This window comes from Python bivittatus, unplaced genomic scaffold (genome assembly GCF_059951505.1).
Source record: "Python bivittatus isolate LINGU-HERP-01145 unplaced genomic scaffold, Pbiv_v1 ctg000480_np1212, whole genome shotgun sequence".
Taxonomy (NCBI): domain Eukaryota; kingdom Metazoa; phylum Chordata; class Lepidosauria; order Squamata; family Pythonidae; genus Python; species Python bivittatus.
In genome coordinates, this window is record NW_028277075.1 from 71163476 (window position 1) to 71188034 (window position 24559).

General features: G+C 38.7%; 1 protein-coding gene across 1 annotated transcript; it reads right to left on the minus strand.

The window, feature by feature from the left end:
• Window positions 1-887: 887 nt before the first annotated feature.
• Window positions 888-21218, minus strand: ZFP91 (ZFP91 zinc finger protein, atypical E3 ubiquitin ligase). Its single transcript, XM_088146252.1, has 12 exons — window positions 21078-21218; window positions 20083-20859; window positions 18994-19019; window positions 13914-14129; window positions 11494-11530; window positions 9756-9842; window positions 9321-9449; window positions 5644-5694; window positions 4712-4790; window positions 2984-3098; window positions 1855-1954; window positions 888-1717 (listed from the first exon to the last, which is right to left on the minus strand). Exons 2-12 carry the CDS (start codon window positions 20460-20462, stop codon window positions 1207-1209), a joined length of 1731 nt encoding a protein of 576 aa, XP_088002378.1. The 5' UTR covers window positions 20463-20859; window positions 21078-21218; the 3' UTR covers window positions 888-1206.
• Between the last annotated feature and the right edge of the window lie 3341 nt (window positions 21219-24559).

Consider the following 24559-nt stretch of genomic DNA (forward strand, 5'->3'; position numbering starts at 1 on the left):
AAGTTTGAGGGATTGCATCAAAGTGTCAGAGGCAGAGCATGTTAGCAGCCAAGGGTTTTTTTTTTAAAAAAGCAGTTAATATAACTTCCTCAAGACTAAGCTTGCTGTTAATGGCATTAGCCCATCAACGTTAGAAAAGAAAAGCACCACAGTGTAAGTGAGCAAATATCAGGGAAGTTGGTGAGGGAATATATGACCCCACTTTCTTGAACAGCCACTGCTCCTTAAACAGTAAATGCTGAACCAAACAGGAGCCTCACAGCTCACTAGAAAGGGTGCTAGAGACCTATCCTGCTCCACAAACATTTCCTTCACTCAGGCTGAACAAGGGTTCCTAAACATGGTTTGCTGAAGAAGCCCATTCTGTTTTATATCCCTTACACAGGATGTTCAATTTTGAAAGAAAACACTCCCTAGACAGCAACTAAGACAGATCCCTTTAAAAAGGCAAATAAATAAGGAATTTACCACAACTTAAAAAAAAGAGACATGTTCAAAGTGCAAGTTTTCTTTTATAAGCCTAGCACCCATTCTGATTCTCCCACAGGTCTTTTGCACCAAAGCAATTATATAGAAGGATGGCACTCCTCTTTTAGAAAGCAAGCACCAAAGTATCAAGATCCTTTCTCTTATGGATGGGAAGATGCAAAAGTTGGGGAAAATACGCTGTTTTACAGCTCATCCTAAGGAGGGGTTCTAAAGTGCCAAGCTATATCCCCAAGCCCTAAAATGAAAAATAAGAGCCTGCAAGGGTCAGAATTTAGTAATGCATAGAACAGGTTGATACAACTGGAGGAACAAAATACAGTTTCGAGAATGAAATATTGGTCCAGAGTATAAGCATTTTCAGTCTTGCAATATGGTCAAGAAGCAGGAGGTTTGCTTACTTTGGGAGGGCTGGGAGAGGGATAGGCTCTGGCTGCTTCCCTCCCCTGCATTGCAAGAATTCTTTTGCTCTGTCAATCTCTGTGTAAAGGCAACATTCCTCTCCAAGAAGGAAACAGTGAAAGAACATGTAGTGTAGTGATCCACTCTGGAAGAAAGGGGCGAGCTGGGGCAGAAGGGGGGCAGGTCCTTTAGTTATCTGACTAGTAATTTATTTATTTATTTATTTTTAGTTTCTCTATGTTGAGTAAGTTGTTTCTCCCCATTTATTCTTTTAAATACAAGTTCAAGTTGTCCCAATACACTTGTGCTCCTCTCCCACTAAGGTCCTGTAGAATCAGAATCCTCAATTAGAACTTCAGTGGTAGCTCCAAGAATCTCTGTATTGATGACCAGCCCTTCTGTATTCTCACCACTAGCACTGCCAACAAATATTTTTCCATCAGCCATTAGGTTGACCCGGTCACCCCCACTGCAGTATGCCTTAGGCATCCCATCAGGGTTCAGCAATAGGCACTCTCCAGGAGTGGTGTTTCCAATGGGATCTGGAAGAAGGGGAAGGCCCTGGCCATCAGTGGGTTGGACAATAGACTCTGGATCAGAACCCAAGATGTCAGTGCTGGTAATGAGAGCCCCTGCATTGGCTGCCAGTGCTTCTGCAATAAGCACTTCTGGGTGACTCTTGGCTTTATGTGCTACAACGCTGTCTTTTTTCTCAAACTTCTTTCCACATATATTGCATGAAAACTGGTAAAAGGTGTCTGCATCATGTTTTTTCATGTGCCAGTTTAATGAGGCCTTCTGCCGGCAGGTGAATCCGCAGATCTCACATCTACAGAAAAATGAGAAGGAATAGAAGACAATTCATTCATCAGAATAAAATGTGAGAAATATAAAGGAAAACAAGCTATTGATATAGCTGTCTAATCCCTCATGACAAAAGTAGGCAAGGTCAAGGACACTACTCACTGTAATGGCTTCTCGCCTGTGTGGATCATTCGGTGAACTGCCAGATTGTGGGAACTTTTGAAAGCACGGGCACAGTACTCACAAATGTAATCCCTTTGATCTGTAACACAGCATACAGTATTTTACAACAAAACTTGCATCTAACCCAGATCCATACCTATTCAACAGGAATCTGCTATGCCCTTAATCACAATATTAAGAAAAATACTTTAGAACATTAAAAGGATAAACATGATTTTCTAATACCGATGAGGATGTATTTCTCAAATACAAATAAAATCTTATGGAAACAGTCCCATTCTTATTCTGAGAAATAGATTTATACATTCTAGTTCTCCTTCTTCCTCCAAGGGAGGGGAAATAAATGCAAATCTTTCTCACTATATTTGAAAGATCTATCCATATTCATTCTGTGCCAACAAAAGGCAAATATATATTTCTTCTATGAAGGTATGGAAGATCATACTGCTCATTGTTCAATGACAGTGGGACCGCTAATTTCCATATACCAGTGGAATTATGGGAGTTGAAGCTTATTCCAAGAGTTCACCCAGATTGGTGAAAGCAGCTATACATATCTTAATGGAAATATGTGCATTTTTGCTCTTATTCCTTCAGAAACTTCATATATTACCTAAGGAAGTTCAGATTTTATGAAAATAGAGAGAAAACAGCAGGGGACACGAGAAGGCAGTCAGTACTGCCCAACCTTGGCAAAAGTGACCTTTCTGTCAAATAAGCAGTCTACTCCAATTACCTGATTTCATATACTGTATTGTTCCTTTTATTTATATCAACTGCAAAATAATAATTCATTGCATAATACCTCTTATACTATGAAGATCACTATCAGTGTAATAATGCATCTTATTCTAATCTCTATCAGAGCTAAAAGAAATGAGGAAAGGAAATTTTAAAAGACCGGAAGCAGTAATATCCTAACTGCTTCATTCAGTATGGGTCATTCTCATTGTTTTAAATGTAGCCATAGAACAACATCTGTCTATCTGTCATGAAGCAATCTGCATCAACTGTGCATTTTATACTTAAAGACTTGGGTATTCAGTAAGAAATTTACTCTCCTCCTTTAAGAGACAGAGCGGGGATTTTGGTCTGCAACCCATATTACCTGTGTGATGTTTGGCATGCCGCAACAGTTGTTTCTGGAGCCGGAAAAGTCGCCCACAAGAGGGATGAGGACATACATATTTCTTTTTCAGCAGATGTTGATATTTGATGTGATGCTGAAAACAAAGAAAAGTTTGTATTTTTATTACCTGTGAACTTAGCAGGAAAAAAATAGTGGCAAACTCACATCTAATATTCTAATAGCCATCTTGTACTTCAATATAAATGTACAGATTAAAACATGAAGAACTTAAAAGATCATATGCTGGAAGTGTTATGTGTACAGATCTTCTGCAGTAGGGACATTTCTTTTTTTGGTCCCTTTGAGTTAGTTTTGACTGCAGTCCCTGCAGTTTTCCTGACAAGGTTTTACCGAAGTGGTTTGCCATTGCTTGCTTCCTAGGGCTGAGAGAGAAGAACTGGCCCAAGGTCAGCCAGTTGGCTTCAGAACTAAGGTGGGACTAAAATACAACATCAATACAATATTACAGTAACCCTCTATAGTCAAATGTATCCATTATCATGTTCTTAATTAATTTAAGAACCATTCTCCACTTCCCCCTTGTTTGGTGGGGGGAGGGAACAGTTTTCCCTTAAGGTAAATATTGTAGGTGCCAAAAGAGATGAAAGGCAAGACTATGGTGGTCTTTAAAGAATAGGACAAGACGTTAATGTAGGATCTGAGAGTAGCCAATTATAGGGATGTAAGGAATGAAGCAATATATTCAGAATGATGAGAACTGCATAATTTCATTACTATTATTATGATTATTATCCCACTTTTTAAAATTTATCTAGACAGATATTTGGTCAACTCAAGGTGGCAAACATACCTAATACTCCTGCTTCCTCTTTTCCCCACAACAATCCTGAGAGGTGGGTTGGGTTAAGGGAGAGTGTCTGGCCCAAGGTCATGCAGCTGGCTTTCATGCCTAAGGCAGGCCTAGAACTCTCAGTCTCCTGATTTCTAGGCCAGCACCTTCACCACTGCACCAAACTGGCTCAATACGGTGTGGGATGTGTGTGAGTGGATGAAGGTGCGATAAAGGACCAGAAAGATTGCAATAGTCAAGGTAAGAAATTATTGTGACACAGAAAGGAATTCTGCTGAAAGAAAAGAATGGAATGCTGTGTTTTTGGAATGCTATGCAGGGAGAAGCAACGAAAGTTAGCAGCAAAACTCAACAGGAGGTGGGGGAAGGAGAAAGGAGTCAATAAATCCAAGGCTCTGTTTGACTAGTAGGATGAGTGAGAAAGTTTTCAATGGATATAGAAAATGAGTAAGGCTACCAGGGAAACAAAGCATACAGAAAGAACATCAAATCCTTAAATATAAAGGAAGGGAATCATTGATGTAAAATCACAGAGATGTGTCACATGAAGGGAATCAATTCGGAAAGAGTAATCAAATGTAGCAAAAACAAAGTTGGAATGAAGTTTTTTAAAAAGAAAAACTAGCAATGAAGATCATTAGCAGTGATGTGAAAGATATTTCACTTTTGCATAAATAAGTTACAATTTAGCATTTGAGGAGAATCATGAACAGGGATGAGAGGTAAGCCTTACTAAGGTACAAAACAAACATTTGGGATTCTTAGAATCTGGAGCATCAGAGAATTGTTGCAGTGTTGTTTAGTACAATCCACAGAACAGAAGAAAAGAAGAAATTTATAGAGGACAAAGCTGGTCATCTCTTTTTCTTTCCTTTGCTTGTAAACATTATTCTCACCTGTAGGTAGCGAGGGTGTGCAAGAACTGTGCCACATCCTTCCATTTCACAACGTACATACTGTATTGGAGGCTTCTTCCTAAAATACACACAAGTGAGCAACAGAGAGAGAACAACATAACTTTGACAAATGTTATAAATATAACACAGTATCCTTTCTAATGTACACGTTAGTGGATAATAATTTTGTGTACTATAAGAGGTAAGCAGTGTTAAAAGCCACATTAAATGGTTTAACTTCATCACTAACATATAGTTCATGTTAAATACATTACAAGTAATTTAGAATAAGTGCAGTCTTTAAAATCCACCATAAGAAAGAATATTGTATTCCACTTATGTTTTGTTCCACACAATTTCTCAGCCCTTTCTTTAGAAGATTAAGTTATCAACCAGAGCTAAACACAGTTCTTGAGAACAACAAATTGTGAAAATCAGAACTTCTGGAGATGTTATTATCCTTTTAAATTGCTGGCTTGCAATCAGATTTATGGAATTTGCTATACTTGTGTGACTTATTCAACACAGCCTTGACTATATGAATTCACCTGTAGTGTGATAAATGGCAAAGATTCTATATTTTTTTCTTAGATGACCAGGTTTAATAAATACATAGGATTACATTTTAATAACTCCTAAAAATATTCTATATTTATAACATTTAAAGATCCCTAGATGTAAGGCTACAATGCAGTTTAGCAAGGTATCACTTTAGGTATAGCTTCTTTGCAAATAGCAAAGAGCAGATGAACTTTACATAGACATGCTACATTTATCTGCTACTGTATCTCAAGTTTCCTTTCATTAATTCCATACAACACCTAAAAAGCAAGAGAAGGCTCTTTAAAGATGAATATATCATTAAATAATAATTAATTAGGCAGCTAGATTTGTGCTGTATTATCTTATTAAGCAATACAAAAACAACTTACCTTCTTTTAGGAAGTCGTGGGCTTTTGTCATCTTTTCTCCGCCTTCCTCTCCTGAAACATCAAGACAAGGTAAAATGCTGAAGATAAAGGTTAACTGCAGATATGTAACTGTACTTGAAGCACACTGATTATACAAAAATCCACCACTTAGGGAAACACAAGGATAGGAAACAGTAGTTTCTGCACAATGCATTTTAGCTCCATAAATGTTTACCATTTATTTAATGTGCACAGAACTTGTTCTAATGTACCTAATTCTCAAACAACCAGGCATATCACTCCCTGCATACTGGAGATTCCTTCTAGCAGTGCAATATCTCTACAATGCAGAATGTATGGCTTGGCTTCCTAGCCAATCTTATATATTATTACATAATCTTCTTTCATCTTGTCATAAAACAAGAGCTGAAAAGGTCTTTTGCCCACCAAGAACAATCTCCAGAAGTGTGTAGGAATTGTAAGTACAGCATTCCTGACAAATAGCTGCCCTGCCCAGCTTCTCTACCTGAATACCTCTAGTGAAAGAGAACTCATCGCATCCAAAACTACTTTGCTCCATTGCTGAACTGCTCTTACTGTGAGAAAGATTCTTTTAAAAAATTCTAAGGTTCAACCTGCCTTCTCATATCTTGTTCATCATTCTGTGTCCTATATGATGGCATGGAATGAGGGAATAGATTGTGGCCCTTTGCAGCTACATTACACCACTGACCCATATTTTGAGTCTGTGATCTACTGCAATTTCAAAATCTTTTTCATCAAGTCAGCTATCCCCATTCTGTAAACTGATCACTTTCTTCCTAAATGAAGAACTTTGCATTTGAGTGATACATTTTAATCTGTTATTCAGAGCCTATTTCTCTCACCTATCAGGAAAAGTCTGCGTTTTGTTTCTCTCTTTTAGAGTGGCCACTTGACTTCCAGTGGATTTCAGCTTGTTTTTCACATGATTTTAAGGAATTTATTTTGGGGAAGTCTTCCTGTTCTATCCCCACCTCAGAACGAATAAAAAACAGGCTAAAAAACTGACCATACTACCCTTGATTACATAGTAGCACTACTGTCTTTGGCTCTTCAGAAAGACAGGAAGCTGAGTTACAATCCTTTATCCTACAAACATTACCCAGCCCTGTTGCAGAGGTTTTTCTCTCTTCCTGCAAAAAATATTAGCATGCAAAAGGAGTCCCCTCCCCTACCTTCTCTTCTGAGCTCTCTGGGAAGGGATAAATTCTCTCAACAAAAGAGGGAGGGCTGCTTACTACTGACCAGACAAGTGAATGTATGTAAGTTGGAAGTTTCTAGAGAACTAAAAATATTTTTTAAATGTTTAGCAGTATATGACATTTAATTAGGAACTGTAAGATACAGGACAGCTAAATTCAAGATTTCTTGAAAACAATCAGTACCATCAAAATATGACAGTACTGACATTCACTTCTTAACATTCATTTCTTCACTAGATCAAGGCAACAGCATATAAAAGTAGCAGTGGGAAAGATACAACATGTTGCTATGTGGGATGATCGTGTTTAGAGTTCAAGCAGCCATACCTTTTCTAGAATATGCTAGCTCAGCTTTTGCTCTCATCTCATTCTAACTGTCAGTCAGCATTCTGTGTCACTCAGCATGCTCAGATCTCATTTGAGGAGTTTCTGGAGTTTCCCTCTTAGGATTCCCCCCCACCCCCAAAGCTGGGGATAGGGAAAACTGGCTGATACCTCCATCCTATTTTTTTAAGATAGTAACTAGAACAGAATCAAGTAATTTAACTCTTAAAACAGAGAGGTACTATGCTTACACAAGCTCTGAAGCATTTCTTCTGAATCATTTCTGAAACATGCACAGCCCTGTTCATTAGTTTTCTGCAAAGATGCAGAGGCACTTTAGAATAAGGCATCTTAGAATCCTGAAGATATTAGGAAACAGGCCCTGAATTCATAAACCTATAATCCAAACTATAGAATCAAACCATATTCTAGTTCAAAATGTTTCTACTTAAAATGTATTTCAGATGCAAATTTGACTTCTTTAGTGGTATTTTAAGAGATTACAGCTTGGAGTAAAGCAACAGCGAAGCATTCTATTTCAATATTCCTGAAAATTATATCTACTTTTATACAAAGGACATGGTCACAAGATCTAATATCCACATAACAACAACAACCGAAATGTCAGGTTCTTGTTTTCTTCTGTGTTAATCAAGATTTGAAAACAGGACTGCAGGACATTTCCTATAAATGCTTGGGTACTACACAATCTTCAGAAATAAGAAATACAAAAATTAGTATAAAATATATAATCACAAATAGGCCTTCAGAATTTACACAAAGTATTTTTTCAGCCAACTCTCTCCCTCCTCTTTTTACAGCACCGTATTAGGATTCCTAAAGTCTAACAAAATGTGAGATGAACAGCAGCAAGCTGCTTTCTCCTGAAAATAATTATTTTTCCTAAACACAATACCTTCTGGATGTCTATGTTAAAGGGCATACTTCATAGATGTTTATTTTTATTTAATATAATTTCCACTAACATCTGAAGTACAGTTATCTCAAGATAGGTCACATGTTTAAAACACTGTAGAATAAAAAACTGTAGAATAAAAATGGGCATCCATTTGTTTAAAATCAGTCTTGAAATAGCTAGGCCTGTAAAGCCCATTTAAAAACAGTAATGGAAAGAGATACATATGAATCTCAGTTAGGACATTCCACAAGGACAGGACCATCACAGAAAAGTCTCTATACTATTCTGCCAGCTTAATCTTACATGTGAGATGAGCAAGGGTTCTGGAAGCTAATCTTTGAGCTTTGGCAGATTTATATAAATCCTAATGTTGTGGTTAAGAATCAGAGGTAACCCCAAAAGGATGCTCTCCACATGAAATAGGACTAAACTTTCCAGAAACCCAAGCTGGGTCATGCTGGAAGCTACAGTCCCATATATCTACCGTATTTTTCCGACAATAAGACGCCCCCATGTACAAGACGATCCCCACTTTTCCAACCCGAAATTAAGAACTCAATATTTTAAAGATAGTGCAGAACACATTTTTATTTAGTAATTAGTTAACATTTACCTGATACACTCGGTGGGAGGAGGTCCAAACTGTCTCTCTGCAGCTCTATTTCCAGGCTCTTTTGCATAACTGATTACATTCAAGCACGAGTGAAACTGCAGATAGCTTGTCTCTGCAAACAGACTTCCTCTAATTGGTTTGTTCAGCATCAGCTGACGTCAGTTACATCAGGCTCGTGATTGGAGGAAGTCTGTTTGGGAGACAAGCTATTTCACTCGTGATTGGAGGCTAGCAATAGGAGGAAGCCTCTCTGCAGAAACAAAGTATGGGCAGTTTTGCAACCGCGCGATTCTCGGCTGACTTCCTTGAATAAGACGCCCTTCAGTTTTTAGGGTAAGGATTTTAGAAAAAAGTATCATCTTATAGTCGGAGAAATATGGTATTTTTATACCTACACCTATATCTATATGGATCCTACTTGGTTAGGGAAGGGCTACTATAGTGGATCTGAAAGTCTACAGAACTGCTTAACTGCAAATTTTTTGACTTCCAGTTATAGCTAAGGCATTTCGAGGCCTTTCGTTTCTTTCAGTCTTGGCATCACTGAAGGTAACAGGACTACACCCTAATTCACAACATTTTACACCTGGATACTCACTTCCTAGGTGGTTCCTCATCTTCCCGAAACTCACTTTCTTCTTTAACTTCCACCTCCACTTTAATCTCCTTCTGTTTCTCTTTTTCTTCTTTTCCCTTCCCAGTTTTTTTCCTTTGCTTTGGAGCATCCCTGCAGATAACCATTATTATACATTACATATCCAAGAATGAACATCCTTTCTAGATGAATACTATAGTTAAATTTCATACTTAAGTTTTTAGACAGTTCTTCAACATGGATTTTTTTTTTTTGGTATTTGTCATTTCTGCAATTTTAAATATGCATACTCTTGGCCTTGATTTTTAACAAATAGTCTACTTACTCATGATAGCGGAAACTTAGCAGAATAATAAGAGATGTAGCAATGAGATAGTTTTCAACAGGCTAGACTGACATTATACAATTGCTCTCTATACCTAAAATAAAATAGAGCACCTGTCTAAATGGGGTTTATAAGTTTCATCTCTGGGATCATCTTTGAAGGGAACTTCTTCTTCACTGATGAGCATTTCTTCTTCATCACTTGACAAAGGGAAAGAAAAGGGAAAACACTGAATATAATTTGTCCATAAATTAACATCTTTGGACAGAGAAGAGAGCAGTCAAGATCTATACTTGTAACCTTTGTCTTATAAATTTTTCAGTTTACATTGGATAAGAGGCAATATTGTATGGACATCTAGCCCTCTATTAATGCAAATCAATCTCTTCTAGAACATGTGCTAGAAAGGACCTATTAACATATTCACCTACTAAGGAAACATATTAACAACAGTTCAATTAATTTAACAACATGAATTACTAAATATAAGTAGAACATTTAGACCTTCTAACAAACCTTTTAGCTTGTAAGGACATATTTTCTGTCTTCCTATAATATTGGACAGTAACTTAGCCCCAGAAGAGAAAACACAATTGAACTTGTCATCAGCTCAAAAAATTTATACAATACAGACAGACATCAGATGACTATGATCACTTACTAGTGCAAGTGCCACCAGAACACAGGCAGTCTGAGATAATAATCCTGAATCTCTCTAGACATTTTCCCAACAGGTATAAAGAAATAAGATCCTGGTATGATGGAATAAGATTTGCCAGATATACCACACAATTTCATAGCCTCAAAAGAGTCAAGTTTATGTTAGAGAAAGTATGTCACTAGAGTTTCTGTGAAACTGCATTATAAATGATTCTGCAATAGTCCTGCAGGAGAATGCAGAGTATCATGTGTTCATCCCATAGGATTCCCTTATTGAGGAAATATGTAGTAGTCACTGAAGTTTACAAAACACATACATACACTCAACACACAGAGCTACATCCTGGAGTTAAAAACAACCATTCTAAGTCAGGAATTGAAGTGTTTACCTGGCCTTTGAATGCAGCCTACAGCATGCCGCTTGTTAAGTGGACAGAGCCAAGAGAAAAACTACTATTTTAAATCATCTTAGCAAGATAAATTCCTGAACTGTATATGCTGCAACTAAATAGGTCCTTTCCCATACAATGAATCAATTTACTACCTTAACAGATGTTTATTATATTATACAAATGAATTTAATGGAACCCCATTTAGCCTTCCTCAAATGCAACTGACCAAATTATGATCCTGACAGCCTCCAGCAATAACACACAGGTCCTTGCAGGCAAAGTATCTGGATAAGGCAGTCCATGAATTTTACATCTGTGACAATTTGTAAGACATCAACATATGACAAAAATTGCCACAAATGATGTAATTTTACATCACTTGCATAATGATAACATTACCTAAATTGCAGCAATGATGTACTTTTGTATTTAATAATCATTCAGGAACAGACACCCGCTCCCCTCAAAAGATCAAAACAAAGTTTCACTGAACTTGTATTCCTCCTAACATTTGACAGCATCTGGTTGTGTCTGGACTTGGAAGCTAAGCAGAATCAGACCTGGTTACTACTTGGATAGAGGACCAAATACCATAGGCTACACTTGAAAGTTGAAGAACATTTTAGAAGATGGCAATCCTAAGTCACTTCAGTAAGATTGTCAAGAAAACCACATGGCTGTGCCCTCCTGGTCACCCAAGAATTAAGTTTAAGACATTTTTATAGTGTAGAAACTATTGTCTGTGTACCAGGATATTCTGTATCCTAACTAACCTTCCAGCCACTGAATAGCTCCTTACCTGATTCTAGTTGGAGATGAATGCTCTTCAGTAACTTCTAAAAAAGAAACATATTTAGATATAGAAATCTGATCAACCTACATATCAGCAATTACAAACAGCTATCAATATACTAAGTGATATGACATGTTAAACCTCCAAATTGTAATATAGGAAATTCTTGCTCAAGACAAATATAATAGTAAAATAATGTACAGGTAGTCCTCAACTAACAACCATTCGTTTAGTGACCATCCGAAGTTACGATGGTGCTAAAGTGATTTACGACCAGTCCTCACACTTACAACCTTTGCAGCGTCCCCATGGCTATGGGATCAAAATTCAGGTGCTTGGCAACCGACATGTATTTATGATGGTTGCAGCATCCCAGGGCCATGTGATCACTATTTGTGACATTTCCAGCCAGCTTCCGACAAGCAAAATTAATGGGGAACTGCGTGATTTGCTTAACATGTGATTCACTTAACAACCATGATTCACTTAATGACTACTACAAAAATGCTGTAAAATCAGATGCAGTCACATGATGCCTTAATGACTACACTGAACAATGAATTTTCCGATCCCTACCGTGGTCATAAGTTGAGGACTATCTGTATATACAATGGGGCAAGAAAGTATTTAGTCAGCCACCAATTGTGCAAGTTCTCCCACTTAAAAAGATGAGAGAGGCCTGTAATTTTCATCATAGGTATACCTCAACTATGAGAGACAAAATGAGAAAAAAAATCCAGAAAATCACATTGTCTGATTTTTAAAGAATTTATTTGCAAATCATGGTGGAAAATAAGTATTTGGTCACCTATAAACAAGCAAGATGTCTGGCTCTCACAGACCTGTAACTACTTCTTTAAGAGGCTCCTCTGTCCTCCACTCGTTACCTGTAGTAATGGCACCTGTTTGACCTTGTTATCAGTATAAAAGACACCTGTCCACAACCTCAAACAGTCACACTCCAAACTCCACTATGGCCAAGACCAAAGAGCTGTCGAAGGACACCAGAAACAAAATTGTAGACCTGCACCAGGCTGGGAAGACTGAATCTGCAGTAGGCAAGCAGCTTGGGGTGAAGAAATCAACTGTGGGAGCAATAATTAGAAAATGGAAGACATACAAGACCACTGATAATCTCCCTCGATCTGGGGCTCCATGCAAGATCTCACCCTGTGGGGTCAAAATGATCACAAGAACGGTGAGCAAAAATCCCAGAACCACATGGGGGGACCTAGTGAATGACCTGCAGAGAGCTGGGACCAAAGTAACAAAGGCTACCATCAGTAACACACTACGCTGCTAGGGACTCAAATCCTGCAGTGCCAGATGTGTCCCCCTGCTTAAGCCAGTACATGTCTGGGCCCGTCTGAAGTTTGCTAGAGAGCATTTGGATGATCCAGAAGAGGATTGGGAGAATGTCATATGGTCAGATGAAACCAAAATAGAACGTTTTGGTCTAAACTCAACTCGTCGTGTTTGGAGGAGAGAGAATGCTGAGTTGCATCCAAAGAACACCATACCTACTGTGAAGCATGGGGGTGGAAACATCATGCTTTGGGGCTGTTTTTCTGCAAAGGGACCAGGATGACTGATCTGTGTAAAGGAAAGAATGAATGGGGCCATGTATCATGAGATTTTGAGTGAACACCTCCTTCTATCAGCAAGGGCATTGAAGATGAAACGTGGCTGGGTCTTTCAGCATGACAATGATCCCAAACACACCGCCCGGGCAACGAAGGAGTGGCTTCGTAAGAAGCATTTCAAGATCCTGGAGTGGCCTAGCCAGTCTCCAGATCTCAACCCCATGGAAAACCTTTGGAGGGAGTTGAAAGTCCGTGTTGCCCAGTGACAGCCCCAAAACATCACTGCTCTAGAGGAGATCTGCATGGAGGAATGGGCCAAAATACCAGCAACAGTGTGTGAAAACCTTGTGAAGACTTACAGAAAACGTTTGACCTCTGTCATTGCCAACAAAGGATATATAACAAAGTATTGAGATGAACTTTGATATTGACCAAATACTTATTTTCCACCATGATTTGCAAATAAATTCTTTAAAAATCAGACAATGTGATTTTCTGGATTTTTTCCCCCATTTTGTCTCTCATAGTTGAGGTATACCTATGATGAAAATTACAGGCCTCTCTCATCTTTTTAAGTGGGAGAACTTGCACAATTGGTGGCTGACTAAATACTTTTTTGCCCCACTGTACTACTTCACTGAATAGTTTTGCTTTTGAAGTCTTGAAGTATATTCTGCTGCATGTGATTAACCAAAATTATCCTCTCTTTATTAACAGTATATTTTGTGGCACAATACAACACAATGTGTGACTTTATGTAAATTTAATGATCTATTATAAGCTTTACACTGACCCACTGAGAATACTATTGCTTTATTTCCCAGTAACTGAAAGCAGCCATACCAAATTCTAGCTGGTCTGTATTTGGTTCTGACTTGCAGATGAGTTGCAGGGACCCAGTCTTTGATCTGGAACTCCGCGAATTCTCTGCATCACATTGCTGAATAGTAGTGGTTGCCCTGTTGCTACGCCAGCCCCGGCTGGGTTTAGCTGTAGTGACTGGGGCACCACCTGCAACAGTAGTAGAGACTTCCTTCTCTTCTGTCTCTTCTTTGGGATCTGTGATAAAAGTATACATAAAGTACACCTGGATCAAGAAAGGAAATGTCTGAGTTTTTAATATCACAGAGCTGAAACAGATCAAAGAAGTATTTGTCTCTCTTAGGAAAGCAAAACCATTCGTTTATTTTGTCTGTTTCTGAAGAACAAGCAGACTTTTAGGATCCTCTCAACAGGGCAATTGGTAATAATAGAGATAGAGAAGAAGGAAAAGTCCAGCCAAGAAGGCCTTATTCCTCTCTCTTCAGGGGTTTGTCCCACAGAGCAACTACTAGCACCAGATCCTATTAGTATATGTTATCCAGACCACAAATAACAAAACATGAGAGGCTTCGCTCTTAAATATTCTGAGAAAATATCTCATAATAATTCTCACAAATGGGCAGAGTGTTTTAATTAGCTATATCTAATCAAGAAGGCAGGAGTTATTAATTATAAAATAAAACAAATAGTCTATTTTATGAACCTTCTTTCATAGTAAATGCATTGAATACTGTTATATTCATTTCTCTTACCTAAATATGACCAAGACTGGACATAACATTCCAATATAACTTTGTCAATTGTACCAGACTATGTGTACCTATGTATCTGATCTAATAAAGTTCAAGCTCGTAAACAAGAATTACTAAATTCTCACCTATCTAATGAAGTCATGAATCTCAACAGTATTACAGAAAACAAATTATAAAAAGTTGATCCTGAATATTACTGCAGCATGATTTAGCTAACATATAGCAGCTTTACCTCTCGCTACAGAAACTGCAGAGAATCAAAAAGACTCCTCAAAAAGCTTGACTTTTTATTCACTTTGTTTTTAGACAAAACATATTTAATTTCTGTATTTTTCTCTGAATGTTTACTTTTCAGAGAAATAAGACTTAGACTTTCAATTCAGTGATCATCCATTCCTTATTAGTACAAACAGCAGCAAATAGGTATTTAAACAAAACTGAAGTCTTCCTGAAACCAACTTTTAGTCGGCATTTAATCTCAATTTAATTTAATTTAGTAGGCATTTAATCTCAAATCCTAACTGGCTAGCAGAACCAGCTTTTAAAGTCCAAGAAGATGCTGATCAATCCCCCTACGCCACATCCACAAAGGAACAGAGCATATAATTTATGTTAAAGGCAACAGAATATTAGGAATTTTAGGAATATTCACTCAGAAGTTCTATTTTAGAATAACCTTAATGGCTTATTTACATTTTCTTTAAATAAATACATTATGAACAATACCTTAATCAGAAAGGCAATGGAATCCTTACATAGGAAACAGGTAAAAAAAAAGTTTTTAAAATATGAAAGCTGCAATATTAGTTTTAACTGAAGGTGCTAGCAAGATTCTCAGATCTGAGTAAGTCTTATAATATTGTGTTTGTTTCACATTACACTGTGAAACAAAAGTAGCAATTATGTTAAGTTTTAAAATGTAATTGGCAGAAAACTTAAGAAAGCTCAAACAAAGGGCACTAATCCATCCCATAGTTAGTACAGGTAGTCCTTGTTTAATAACTGCCTCAGATAGTGACTGTTCACAAATATGACGGTAATAAACAGTAGTAAAGAAATAATTTTCCAACCAGTGCGTGCACTTATGCCCAAATTTCTGCCTCTGACAACAATGTATGCTGGAGTGAGAGTAATGCTGATACTGTTACACAAAAGAAATTTATCTAACTCAAATGGCAGCAACCAGAGATCTTCACAGCATCTCCCTCTGTCACATGGTTCCCTTAGCAATCACTTCGCTGGGACCAATTGCAGTTACTAAATGAGGACTACCTGTACAAGAAAGTATTCACTTAAATACAAGAAAAACTCATTATAGGTAATCCACACTTACTGACCACAATTGGGACCAGCAACTCTGTTACTAAGTGATAGTCGTAAAGTGAAACATCACATGACAGCACCAGACTTATGATGTTAGTTCGGGCTGCAGTCATTAAGTGAGTCACTGCAGTTATTAAGCACAATATCACGTGACTGTGACTTACAATTTTCTGCTGGCTTTCCCACTGACTTTGCTTGTCAGAAGCTGGCTGCAAAGGTTCCAAATGGCGACCACATGATGCTGACTGTCATAAATGCGTGCCAGTTACTAAGTACTAAGTGCCCAAATTGTGATCACATGACCACATGGACGGTATGATGGCTGCAAGTTCGAGGATCGATTGTAAATCTCCTTTTTCAGCACTGTCATAACTTCAAATGGTTGCTGAACAAGCAGTCAGTGAGGACTACTTGTATATCAATATATTTTTATGGCAACCACAGATTAGGCTGCTTTTAAGCGGATAAGGTGGGCCAATGGAGTTGGAGAAGGCAGTCTTGTAGATACTTAGGTGTCAAGCCAAGAAGAGCTTTATAGGTCAATTTTGGAGGGGGGTGCTTTCAAGTTAGTGTTTTTTTTTTTGTTTTTTTTTTACTCCTGGTGACTACCTGGACAAATCCCTGCAGTTTGCTTGGCAAGGTTTTTCAGAAGTGTTTTGCTATTGCCTCCTTCCTCGGGCTGAGAGGGTGAATGGCTGAAGGCCACCCAGCAGGCTATATGGGTGGGACTAGAACGCAGTCTCCCAGTTTCTACCCTGATGCCTTAACCATTACATCAAACTGGCTTTTTACCAGCATCTTAAATTGTACCTGGAAGCTTATTGGTAACCAGTGAAAGACCTACAGAATTGGTGTTATGTACTCCCAATATTGGTAAGGACACAGGCTACCACATTCTGGCCCAGTTCTAGTTTTCAAAGAATAAGAGCAACTCCATGTAAAGCAATTGCAATAATGCTATCAGGTGGTGATGAGAGCATAGGTCACTGTAGCTGGGTCCTTCAGCACTAGGTAGGAGTGCAATTGGTGCACCAGTCAAAGCCAAGTAATTTTCCCTGGCCACAGCCCCTATCTGCCGTTCTAGCAGGAGCCATGAATCCGGGAGGAACCCCAAATTGCAAATTTACTCTTTCAAGTCTAGTGCCTGTCCATCTAGAGATAACACTGGCATCAACAGAGAATCCAAATGCATAAACAGTAATTCTGTCTTACTAGGGTTCAGCTTTAGTCTGTTCTCTCCTGTCCAGATTTTTACTGCCTCCAAGCATGGAGACAAGATGTCAATGGCATTTTCCTTATAGCAGTGGTTCTCAAAGTGTGGTCTAAGGAGCCCTGGGGGTCCGCAAAGTCAAATAAATATTTTAAAACTTATCCATTTTAATTTCTAACACAGTTAATATTAATAGATATAAATCACATAAACCAAAGCTCTTTGGGATCCTCAATAAGCTTTAAGAATATAAAGGGGTCCTGACACCAAAATGTTTGAGAACCACTACCCTATAATAATGGTGATGTCATCAGCATATTGATGATACTGTACCCTGAACCATTGAGATGACCTTACCTAGTAGGCTTTGTGTAGATATTAAAAAGTATGGGAGAGAGGACCAACCCCTGTGGTACACCATAAATCAAAGGCCACCAGACCGACCTCTCACCCACTCTCCAATTGAAACTACCTACTACGGATCAAGCAGAACCACTGCAAAACTTCCTCCAATCACCAAACTCCCTAGGTGGGCCACTAATGCACCACAGTTGATAGTATCAAAGGCCACTAGGAGATCCAAAAGGATGAAGAGGGGAGCACTAACCCTATCTAAGTCCCAACATCAAGGACTTGTGTTTCTGTCCCACGTCCAAGCCTGAAACCAGACTGAAAAGGGTCCAGATATCCACTTCAGCTAGGGTGCTAGTCTGCTACCATTATCTCAACAATCTTCTCTCAAAAGGGATGGATAACAGTTTTCTAAACCCACAATTCCAAGGAAAGATGCTTAAGAAGGGGGGCACACCACATCCACCTTTAAGACTGCCAGAAACTCCTCTTCTCAGAAAGAGCATTGACAATTTCCTGGATCCAGGTGGTTCTGCTCCTCACAACTGCTAGGATGGGCAAGGGGCAAGAAGCAGGTAGTAGATGAAAACCTAGACAGCACTCTATCTACTTTCTTGGATGTCACAGACCAAAAGGAGTCCCAGACATCATAAGATGGTGCCATAGTCACTATTAAGGATTCTGCTTGAATTTATCAGCAAAGTGCTGTGCAAATGGATCACAGCAGCCAGATGGGAGATTTTCATGTTCTGTCTTCCTCAAAAAGGAATTAGTTACTTTAAGGCTTCTGAATGACAGCCTATTGGTGCAATAAGGGAGGAGAAATAAGCATGTTCTGCCTTCCTTACTGAAACATTATAGGCTTGAACATGGGCACATATCCATGCTTAGTTAGATTTGCTTCTTTCTTTCTCCACTGACACTCCAGACATCATTTCTGGCACTTCACTTCCCAAAGGGCTGCAGAAAACCAAGGTGCCAACTGAGATTGGTTGCTGGGGGACGCGGCAACCAAGCTGGGAGCGATATTGTCCAGTGCCTTGAGTGCTTCCTGTTCCACTTATGTATCAAGCATTGGAGAGAACTGCCTGCCAGAGTGCTGGGAAACTCACCACCATCTGCTAGAAACCAAATTAGCTGCCTGAGATAGACCATCCAAATGGGTTCCACTGTCCTAAAAGGTCAGGAGTGGCACTGAATTGTAACCAGATGAAGGAATGATTTGACCATGGCAACAAGGTGATGAAAACCCCCTCTTCCTCCAGATCAGCTCAAGCTCAGGGAGGGATCCAGTCAAGCAGCATGGCAATTGGTATATTAGCTTGTCACAAGCTTGTCTCTATACCTCAATCTAACAAAGAAGCGCTCACATCCCATTAACTCAAAAGCAATATTCCTGACCATTGATAGTGTCTCTAACAATCAGCATCATCCTTCTCTCCTTGCTAGGTAATTTAAATCTTACCTTTCACTGTTGTTTTATCCAAGCACCTGAAATAGAAATGAAATATAAGATGTGAATTTCCACTACAACCGTAAATACAATAGCACAACAGGTAATATTCATTTTAAGTACTATTAGAATGTCAGCAAGACACAGTATACCCTCGTGTGGTGCAATGTTAATTTTGGACTATGACAGAAATTGCAGGTACAAATTCTTATTAAGCCATGAAGCTCCACTTGAACAAACATTTCTCAATTTAATCTATTTCATGGGATTGTTGTAACTATAAAACTGGACAAAACAACACTATGAATATCCTATTAGAATCTTCAGAAAAAGGCAAATATAGCAATAATAATAGGAATAAAATTCTGATTACAACTGTTGATATTACAGCTTCAGAAAAAATATTACGCTGTAGATGCTTATGAAAGATCCTAAATGTATGTTTTTCTAGTCATCTCACTCAAATATTTACCTTACACACACAGAAGCCAGGCCTACACAAATCAAGGATGTTTGTCTTTATTACAATACAACAGCAAAATTAGCAATATGACAATAGGTGTGCAAATCTGTTTTTCCCCCCAATATTCCCCCCACCCAAAGCATACCTTATTTCCAGTCTGAAATAATTTTAGGAATATTCACTCAGAAGTCTCATTGGACACTATGAGACTGAAAAGATGCAAACAGCTAAAGTGCAAATTGATTAGAGCTATATAAACAGGTACCCATACTTTTCTACAACATATTATGCAATTACGTGATTAAAATGTAAAATACTGATGTTACATAATTTATTGAGCAATACTACATGTCTACTGTAGAAAGTGATACAGAGAACAAGAAATCTAGTACACTTTGAGTTAGGATGCAAGAGTTCAGTTAGATAAAGGCATCCAACAATCAATATTCTTCTAAACACCACAATCTACAGCAAACGTGGAAGGCAACTGCCTCTCTAACATGGAACCACAGTAAAGTCAATACTAATCCTTACTTTGATATTACCAGTAACGCAATTTTCCGCAACCGAAAATCACCGTGCCACAAAAGCCAACAACTTTCTACCTTCCAAAAACTCTAAATGGCTTCGATACTTACGAGCTGCGTGGCGTGCCCTTTCTACCGGTAGTCCCAGGCGGCGCGGTGGCTGACGGCGGCGCTCCTGCCTCAACTCCGGGTGCAGGCGGCAACTCTTCCGGCTCTTGGCTCTGCCGGGCGCCGGAACTGCTGCGGCGCCGGCGCGGGTATTCGGCCTTTCTTCGGCGGGAGGCGGCCGCGGCCGCAGCAGCAGCTCGTCCGCGCTCCCGACCTCCACGGAGCACCCGACTGCCGCTAGACTCCGCCCCCTGCTCGGTAGCGACTATGGGAGGGGGCAGGGGACGCCGGCGGACGCTAGGAGGCGGAGTCCGTTCCTCTTCTCTCTCTTGCCGCTGTGGCTCTTCCTCCTGGGTCTCCGCCTGCTCGGGCGCCCCCGGCATCAGAGCAGCTAGCAGAGGAGGCCCCAACAGCGGCCCCCCCTCCTGGTCCTGACAGCAGCACCCGCCGTTCACTCCGCCTCTGTACGGGAGCTCCCGCCCCTCGCGTGGGACTTTGGCCAATCAAGAACAAGTTCGGAGTTCAAACAGGATGCAAGATCTCTCCGTGTCACCCAATCGGGACAGAAATGCAAAGACACACCTCACCCACCTCTCTCCCAAGCCAGCCAATGACAGCAGCAAGCCGGGCTGGTTCTCTCCAGACCAATCAGCGTACGAGGTTCACCGGGAACGCGCGCGCGGGTGTGCTGTCGGAATTCTGGCCGTGGCGCGCGCTTCGCATAACTGAGCCGTTTTAACAGTTACCTCCCGCGCGCCAAATTAAATGTCCTCCGTTGCCCTGCAGAAAATGCGCTTGTAAATGTCCCACGCGTTTTATCTTGAACTCCAGAACATTTTTTGCTCTGCAGTGACAGCAATAAAACTAGAAGAGTCGCTCGTCCTATTGCCGTCGCACTCGCCCCCTCCTCCTCCTCCTCACAACACGCCCCGCAGTCTGGCCGGTCTAGTATCCCCGAGCTTCTATTTTCAAGAGTGAAACGGATAGAGAGGAGGTACCTTCCAAAAACCTGTTTCCTCGTTTTCACATCGACCGCATTTTTCGGTGTTTCATACTTGCTGGGGATTAAAAAAAAAAAAAAACATTGTCGCTTCTCCTTTAAGAAAAAAAAGCACCGTCGTGTGGCGGGTGAAAGTCGGTGACAAAATGGCGTCCGATGGGGAGAGGCGGGACTTGTGGAGTACGCACGCATTTCCGTTCTCATCGTTGTCACTGCGCATGTCTAAGAAAGCATTATGGGAGTTATAGTTTTTCTTTAAAAAATTCAGAGGCGACTGGAAACCTCGAGGTGCAGATTCTGTTGTTTTCTTTGATGCGACTAGCTGATTCTCAAATGCATTTTGGAGAATTTAAGATGTTGGAAGCAAGAATTTCGGAGACATAAAGTTAGAATAAACATAAAGGGTTTGATGCTCTTTTTAACTGTATTGCTTTGAAATAATCAGTGCCCTTTCTTAAAACAAAAAAAGTAAAAGTGATTTAGTACATATTAACATCTCCGGTAGTAATGTCCATTTAGTTTGGTTTAGATTTTGAAGAGACTGGAAAAATTACATAACAGCAGCAGCTTTACTTACAAAATGATGCAGCACAGGAAATTAATATGATTTTTGTTGCTGGTTGTCAGATTTGCTAGTGCAAAACGTTGAAAAACGAAATTACTTTCCTTGAATCAATGCTACTTAGAAACGAGGGACATAACAGTGGCTGAAGACATAATACATGTAAAAAGTACAGACTTGCTCACATTTACTTTCTATTTTTTAAATTATATTGACTAGTATAATTAAAAATTATAAATGGAGTAATTTACTCCATTTGATACAAATGTCTTTGGGCTGGTAATACTGAATATGGATGTCTAAAATCATGTTTCTCATTAAGATTACAAAAGTACACATTTCCATTTTTTTTTCTTTTACATCTTGCATCTTTTTCTTTTTTTAATCTTCAATATTTTGTTGATCACTGATAAAACAACAAGATAGCGGTATATGGCATGTTTTGAATAGAAGTTCAGTAGAAGAGAGGAATTAAAAATCAGTCCATCAGCTCAATATTTACACCAGGCTTCTCCAGCTTGTTGCCCTCTAGACGTAGGAATATAGCTCTCATCATCCCAGGCACTAGACAAATACTCCATAATGCTGGAATATAATAAATTAAGCACATTTGGAGGGCATTATGTTAGGAAGGGCTTGCCTATTCTGATGGGCAGGAGTTCTCCCAAGACTTTCCTGGCCTTAAATGGAGATTGAATTTAGGATCTTTTGCATATAATGCATATCCAGTACCATCAAGCTATAATCCTTCCTTTTGCATTTCCAGTATGTTTATTTAGAGGCAAGATCAGATGAAAATGCATGATAAAGCAAGCATCTATTTCAGTTCAATACATAGTAATCTATGTGTAAAGGCGAAGAAAGATAATTTCTTTCTTTACAGTGCTTTAAAGCTACATACAGTAAAAATGAGTGGAAAGCAGGAACCCTGTTCCTTTACTGTTTTGTAATAGACACACATTTAAAAAGACCTCACGGGTAAAAGACTGCCACACACAGGGAATTTACACCACTTCAGAAGTAACTTTGCACCTGTGTGATCTCAAGCCAATGTCTCATTTCACCAGCTGAGCTGATTTATTTCTGACTCAGCTGCAGAGTATTTACAATTGCAGGAAAGATGATCTTGCTATTTGCAGTGCTAAACCTGTATATGTCTTATGAGTGGATCATTATCCTATTGGTCAGCACTTATTCCAACTTGGCTCTCTTATCCCCACAGAAGTTTTGCTGCCATATGAAACAAAGGGATGGTGCTTTGTGGTTTTCCAACTCCCCCCCATAACAATGGATCATTTATGGGTAAATGCACATAATGTGAGTTAAAAATGTGGTTTAACAACATGGTTTAACTGAGTTAAAATGCTGGTTTTGCACTCTCCTGTTGGATAGGTGGAAGAAAGAACTCATGCTATTTTAAGCAATCCAAGGTTATGGCTGTGAAAATTAATGTTAGAACTGCTTAGAAAGGATTGGGGAGTGGAAATGATGGTGGTGTACAAGTGCCCAGGTAGATAAATTGTTCAGAATGTAGTTAGAAAATATATTTTAGACATGTAAACTAGGATATAGATAGATGCTTAAGTCAAGCAAGATATATGTAGAAGCTTCTGCAGGTTTGTTTCTCTTGCAGTGCAGTTCTGACACCTAGTGGCCAGTTTAAATAATACATATTGTTTTATATTACTGAAGGCCGAAGCATGCTGGTAGCAAGTTCACTATATGAAAATAATAAAACTTTGCGTTAATAAGGCTTTTGTCTTTTCTAAATTTAGTAGCAACATCACTAGATGAAGCCAAATTTTAATATTATGGCAAAGAAAGAAACTCTTTTAGTTGCTTTTACCACATTCTACTTAATTTATAAACTAATATTATACTCCACATTGTAATTTTTTCTAAACTACAAGCCCCAGTTCCTTTGTAAGGAAAGTGGTACAACACTTTGATCATTTTATCCTATTTTGCATCTTTTCTAGATCTACTATACTTTTTTTGAGATAGAATAACCAGAACTGCAATATTCCAAACATGTTTGTATTGTTGATTTATGAGTGTTACAGTGCTGGTCTGGTAAATCTAGAATGGATTACAGATTAATTACAAACAACAAAAAAAGACAGACACAAAATGAAAAAGGAAAGAAAAGAGAAACTCAAAAAGGGCATCAATTATAAATGGCATAATAAGAAAAGAACATGCTGGGATAGATACACTTCAAGAAAGGAAGAATCCAAAAGCGCTAATTTCTAAGCAGATTTGAATATTTCCAGTTCCTTAATTATTTTATTAATACATTTTAAAATTTATTCCCCATCTTCTTCTATATATTATGTTATTGCTAATATATTTCTTCTATTAGAATGTATTATTTTGCATTATTTCTGTTATTTTTTCTTTTAAAAAAAATAGAAACCAATATAATTTGTTCTCCATCATAGGTTATTTCCACCTTCTTTAATTTTCCCTTCTCCCTTTACACTTTTAAATAAGCTAAATTATCCTGAAGATCGCTCAGTGTGTGGAATCTTTCTTCAATTTCCTTCTAATTAATCTTTTTGACATTTTTTTTCCTCTCATAGTTAAATACAGCCTTGCTTAATTTCTGGACAACTTTCTTTATATATATATTAAATCTAAGTTCCTCTAGGATAGTTATCCACTTGGGTTGCAGAAAGGGTAGCAGTATCATCAGCATATATAATGATGAGTTAGGGACAAAGAGTGAAAATCAGCTTTGGTAAGGGCTTGTATGATATCATTAATATCATAATTAAATAGCAGGGGCCCAAAATATATCTGTTTGACTCCTTTGGGTGTTGAGAAAGCCTCAGTCAATTTTTTGCCATTAGTACATTTAACCTTCATTGTAGTGCTCTTATGAAACACAGTTGCAAGTTGAAGAAAATGATGATCAA

Excerpts from the sequence above, each read along its gene's own strand:
- ZFP91 (XM_088146252.1), bottom strand. The coding sequence starts at position 20,462 with ATGCCGGGGGCGCCCGAGCAGGCGGAGACCCAGGAGGAAGAGCCACAG. Across the intron at positions 9,843-11,493 it reads TCATCTCCAACTAGAATCAG|TGATGAAGAAGAAATGCTCA; the intron begins GTAAGGAGCTAT and ends CCCTTTGTCAAG. Across the intron at positions 4,791-5,643 it reads CCACGACTTCCTAAAAGAAG|GAAGAAGCCTCCAATACAGT; the intron begins GTAAGTTGTTTT and ends TGTGTATTTTAG.